The 5,386-nt window shown below is 38.8% G+C and overlaps 1 protein-coding gene across 1 annotated transcript; it reads right to left on the bottom strand.

Moving 5' to 3' along the window:
* Positions 1-395: 395 nt before the first annotated feature.
* LOC114135277 (tripartite motif-containing protein 16-like protein) lies at positions 396-4,857 on the bottom strand. Its single transcript, XM_028002408.1, has 7 exons — positions 4,132-4,857; positions 3,161-3,256; positions 2,852-3,085; positions 2,609-2,777; positions 1,827-1,901; positions 1,609-1,671; positions 396-1,521 (listed from the first exon to the last, which is right to left on the bottom strand). The coding sequence occupies exons 1-7, from the start codon at positions 4,591-4,593 to the stop codon at positions 971-973; spliced, it is 1,650 nt and encodes a 549-aa protein (XP_027858209.1). The 5' UTR covers positions 4,594-4,857; the 3' UTR covers positions 396-970.
* Positions 4,858-5,386: the final 529 nt, after the last annotated feature.

Here is a 5,386-nt window from a genome sequence, read left to right as displayed (position 1 = left end):
GCTGTGTTTGTTTCTTTTTACCTCCAACTGTGGCCATCGTGGGTCACTACAGCTGGGAAGAAATGAGCTTTTGGAGCTTTTGGAGCTGCACTCATTGGCTAATCTAACTAAAACAAATCTGATCAAAATGAGTAAACACTTTTAAATCACTAGTGTAGGCAACATAATCTATTTTTTCAGTATTGTGGTAATGTGACTTTTTTTAGTGCAAAGGACTTTAGCTTTTATTAAAGAGAGAAAAAAGTAGATACATGGATGTGATAAATGTTCATGCCCTCTCCTCAGACGGCACATTTAATAAAGGAAAGGCGAATTTGTTTCTACACAAGGTGATTAAGTGCTTTACAAGACATTAAATAAAATAAAGAATAAAAGTATTGCAAATACTGAAATTGTATAATGTTAAAAGCACATTTAAATCTGATATTAGATTGAAGTCTCACACTTCAAACAGGCAGACGTAAGATGAAAATGATTAAATGATAAACACTTACAGAGAACTCAGCAGAACAACAAACACACACAGAGGTAATCAAGGGGACAAGGAACTACTACAACTAATTATAGAGGAAGGAAGATTCATATGAGATAATGGACTAAAGAAAATAAGAAAATGGTCAAAGTGCAAACACAGATGAAACCCAAAAACCCCAGATCTGTGACAGATATTGAAGGAAATCATTCAGCTTTGTCCATCTGCTCTGTCATGTAATTCAGACAAGTCTGAAGCTTATTCTACATGTACACCAAACAAAACCATCCAGAAAACAAAATAAAAAACAAGAAGCTTTAATAAAACAGAAAATGGGCTAAATAATAGTAAGTGATATTATTGGATTCAGAGCATTATTTTTACAGCAAATGAAAATCCACAAAGAAGAAATGTCAAACCATCATGAACTCACAGAGCATAACGCCTGAGCCGCTGAAATCCCATTTTGATCTGAAATGTCTGGCTCTTTGTGAACATCTACTGCTTGTGTTGCTTCAAATCACAGATCCTGATGGAGCATTTATTGTCGAGCCAGAACCCTGGATACAGCGGCTCTGTGAATTGGGTCTCTACCTTGTACAGAAACTTCATGCTGTCTGACACCTCGTAGAAAGACAGAGTTCCCTCCTTGAATTTAAGATAAACTCCGATCTTTTTTCCCCTGCGCTCCTGCGTGAGCTTGACGCTATTTAATCTGTGGCTCACAGAGTAAGACTGAGAGACATCAAGACTCCAGGAGTTTTCATTGGCCCCAAACGCCGACTTTTTCATGCTGCTTTTCCTGTCTATCCCTTTGTATGCGAGGGCGATCTCTGCCTTGTCTCCTTTCAACTCCACCTCATAGTAGCACCGCTCGGCCTGCAGGCCCTCCCTGCAGAGCAGCTGGTATCGATGGATGAACCTCCCTGGATGAAGTGCAGCTGGGGTTTGGTATCTGTCGCCGGACAACCTCATCACCTTTTTGTCTTCAGCAGAGATGATCAGGTCCTTATGAGCCGTTTTGGGGTCCAGAGAGAGGTCACAGGCATCTGGTGTAACCAGAGGGAAAGGAGTAAAATTAGAGTTTCAGAGACAGAAAGAGAGGTGGAAACATTCAGATCTGAACATAAACTCACACTGCAGAAAGTCTTCTCTAGTTGTAGGCTCCACGTTCTCTTTACAACCTTCTCCAGTCCAAGCTGTGAGGAGACGTTAAACAACATCAATATATATGATGTGGATCTTTATGTGATCAATCAATGTAAAGTGGTCTATATTTATGAATGGGAAGGAAAACAATACAAAGTTTACAGCATTAAACAACAACAACAAAAAAAACAGAATCTTTACAAACCAGCACTGGATTCCCATTGTTGCTGCTGATCCTCCATGTTTCTTTCCCTTACTGGTTCCTCCTGATCATCTTTGCCTTTGACATTAAAAAAAAGTTTTATTTTTAATTTTTGTAAAGGTGACCTTACTATGTTTCCTTTAACAGGTTAAGATAGGTCTATAGGCTATGCAAAACTTGTGTATTATATATTTTTTGCACAAAATCATTCTTATATAATGAGTGATTAGTCTACTCAGTTCTGCCTATTTTGAGATCCTTTCAGAATGAGCTGTTTTAGGGCCTCCTCTCACTTTAAATGCAAATAAGCTGCTAGCACATGAAAATGACTGCAAGCAAATTATACAACCGAACATTGTTGACAAGCAGGAGAAGAGCTTCTTGAGAAACCAGCAAAGGATTTCTAAATAGTAAGTCAACAACGAAACACTTGTCTCTTTCAGTAGCCCTTAGCACATACAGCGAGCGGTAAACCAGCTGAGTTCCGCATGGGTTGCTAGGTGAAGGGCTGGGCTCTGTTTGAGTTGCTAGGGAAGGGCCTGTGGTTGCTAAGTAACGGCGCAGTGGCCGTTGAATGTGTCTTAATAATAGGGAGGTATTTGAAAAGGCTTATTTTCAGACACCACACATTAACTAATTGCCAAAAAAACGGCTAGAGGTTTTTTTAAGCACTTGGGCTGTTTTTAGAAGCAGTTGAGACCCAAATGGGAGTACGAAAATGTGCAAAGTGTGGATTTTAATTAACTGATTTTATAAAATACTTCCACATTGGCTGTTACACATACAAATTTCAGAGATTGAAGCAAATTGTTGGTGACAGAAGTCCTCCAGCTTCCTCCCAATCTGCTCTATAGCTCTCTTTGTAACTTCAAATTGTGAACGTTGGTCCTCTGAGCTCTCATTGCAGGAAAGCAGAAGGACTTTTTCACAGTGACTCTGCATACTGGGCCATTCCTGGAAGAATAAACACATTTATTGCAGAGGGGATGCAGAACCATGATACAGGTGAACTGATGTCAATGTCATACCTGCAGAAAAACGACACTGTTGTCACTCTGTGCGAGGAGATTGAGCTCATCATGCATCTTCTTCTTCTCCTCTATTTTCATCTCAAGGTCCTCAAGTGCAACGTTGATCTGAGCTGCTGCTGCCTTCGCCTGATCCTCAACCAGCTTCCTCACAGACAGGCAATGTCTCTGAATGCAATCAATGACTTCAACTATGACTGTTTCACAGTCGTCCTTCGTTTTCTTGGCCTCCTTCTGTTTTCAACACAGCGGAGGAAGATCAAAATCCCTCCAAGCTCAGAACTTGTAAACAGTACCAGATTTCCTCACCTCAATTTGGTTAAACTTCTTCTTCATGTTCTGCTGCTGTTTCTGCTGCTCCTGAAGCGTCTCCCTCAGTTTGGTTTGCAAGATCTTCAGCTCATTCTGAAATTACACCAGTAAAATAGTTTCTCTTTCACCAGTTCTGTAAAGACACTGCAGGACTTTCCCTTTAAATGGTAGTGAGCGCTTCCTTTAGCTGCGCTTAACAGACAAATTTCATGCAAACACTGCCACAAACCCACATTTCACTTACAAATCTAAAAACTTTCAATCCACAGCTTTAAGCACAGCCACAGAGGATCTTTTTATATTTCTCATTGAAATAAAAGTTATTTTTTGACTATATTTTAAAGTAATTGCATTCAAGAACATCAGATTTAAAATTAAAAAATTGTCATCAAACTGATAAAAATGTTATGTAATGTGCAAATTCTAAAACTGTAAAAGTTAAAATGAAAAAATACTTTGCAAAAAATAACAGGTCCAAAATAACTAATTTCAAGCAGAAGAAGCATCTCTAAATCTTTTTTTAAATATACAATTTATGAAATGAAAACAGTAACGTATAAACACTATGTCAGAACACGATAATGTACTGTAGTATTGTATTGACAGTAAATGGTGATTATTGTATATTCACTTCATCCCCAATGGCATATGAGGCTCAGCAAATAAGCATATTTCATTATATTACTCAAGTAAAAGTAAAACGTACAGTGAAATAAACTACTTCTGAATGTAATTAAAAAGAAAAAAAGTTACTCAAGTAAATGTAATTAAATAAAGTAACCTTAGGAGTTAATTCTGTTAATAACAAGTTGTGCAATCAAACGTATAATTTGCTTCTTTAATTTAGTTTACAGCAGAACTAAATTCATGACTGCTTACCATACATGATGCCTGTGGTTATAAATTTGCACCAGAGAGTTTCTATAGTTTAAAATGAACAGCTGAGTGACTCCTTGTTTTTCCTGTACCTGTTTCCTTTCCCGCTCTTTCATCACCAGCCCAAATGTGTGTCCGCTGTGCCTGGCTGCAGCGCAGTCAGCACATATGATCTTCCAGTCTGTGTAGCAGTAAACATCCAGAGGTTTGTTGTGGCGCCAACACAGAGTGTTCCCTGACATGCCTGCGCTGCTCCGGCCTCTCTTCAGCTGGGCCTCAGCTGACTCCTCTTCTTTCCTCTTCCTGTTCGGACCCGTCTCCGTGTCTCTTACCATCTCAGCCAGAGTTGTGTTCCTGATCAAACAGGGTCTGGAGGGGAACGTCTGTAAACATTCAGGGCAGCTGACGTCCCTCTGCTCTGCACCCCAGCAGCCCTCGATGCAGTCCTGGCAGAAGTTGTGTCCACAGGGGATGGTGGTGGGACTCCTGAGAAGGTTTGTGCAGATCGGACAAGAGAGGTGATTTATGCTGACAGGAATGTGAGGCTCTGCCATGTTTGTGTTGAGGAAGGAAAGGCGCGCTTTGTTACACAAGCATTGTTTCGTTTTCTGCAAAAATGACTCAGAGGTGTGTTACGATTGGTCTGTTGCAAAGTGGAAGAGGGTGTGACTGAAACATTTGAATGTCACTAATGTTCTCCAAACAGAGAAGAGACCTGCTTGCTATTTATGACTTCTGAAGGCAGCAGTGGTGGATAAAGTACTCAAGTACTTTACTTTGTAAAATACAAATAAACAGACAAAAATGTAGCCTAGTGAAAGTACCACATAAACATTTTTAGTTGAGCAAAAGTCAGTAATTACTTTTAAAAATAAAGTATTGAAAGTAAAAGTACTTGTCGAATGTATTCCCTCTTGCAATGTATGTATGTATATTTTCTTTAATACATCAATAGTGTTGTGTCATTTTAACGAACAATGCTGCAGATAATAAATGTTTTTATTGTGTTTATCCTCTGTGATAATGTTTACGCCTGGACTTTTGATTCTGTGCATCAGAGTTAAATGCCATTGTGCTAAAAAAAAGACAGATAAATGATTATGAAAATTTTTATTTAACACAAAGCAAAACCAAAAGGGGCATTAGAAACACCTAGTATTTCAGCTCGAGTTTGTTTTTAACTCCACAGTTAAAAATACGGTATATTCAACTTTGTAGTCGGTTAGTGGTGAACAATATGTTAATTTTCTGATTCCATTTCCATAACTTGGAGCCGAGAGTCACACTTTGAACCTTTTAACTCAAAGAACTTATTGATTACTTTCGAACTAATAGAAAAAATCGAAA

The sequence above is a fragment of the Xiphophorus couchianus genome, chromosome 20 (genome assembly GCF_001444195.1).
Source record: "Xiphophorus couchianus chromosome 20, X_couchianus-1.0, whole genome shotgun sequence".
In the NCBI taxonomy this organism is placed as follows: Eukaryota; Metazoa; Chordata; class Actinopteri; order Cyprinodontiformes; family Poeciliidae; genus Xiphophorus; species Xiphophorus couchianus.
The sequence above is the reverse complement of the archived record's forward strand: the minus strand, read 5'-3'. Positions and strand labels throughout refer to the sequence as shown.

Bases quoted from the DNA above. Each gene is read 5' to 3' on its own strand.
- LOC114135277 (XM_028002408.1), bottom strand. From the start codon at position 4,593: ATGGCAGAGCCTCACATTCCTGTCAGCATAAATCACCTCTCTTGTCCG. The intron at 3,086-3,160 runs GTGAGGAAATCT...TGTTGAAAACAG, and splicing joins AGAAGTTTAACCAAATTGAG to AAGGAGGCCAAGAAAACGAA. The intron at 1,672-1,826 runs GTTTGTAAAGAT...GTCTCCTCACAG, and splicing joins ACAATGGGAATCCAGTGCTG to CTTGGACTGGAGAAGGTTGT.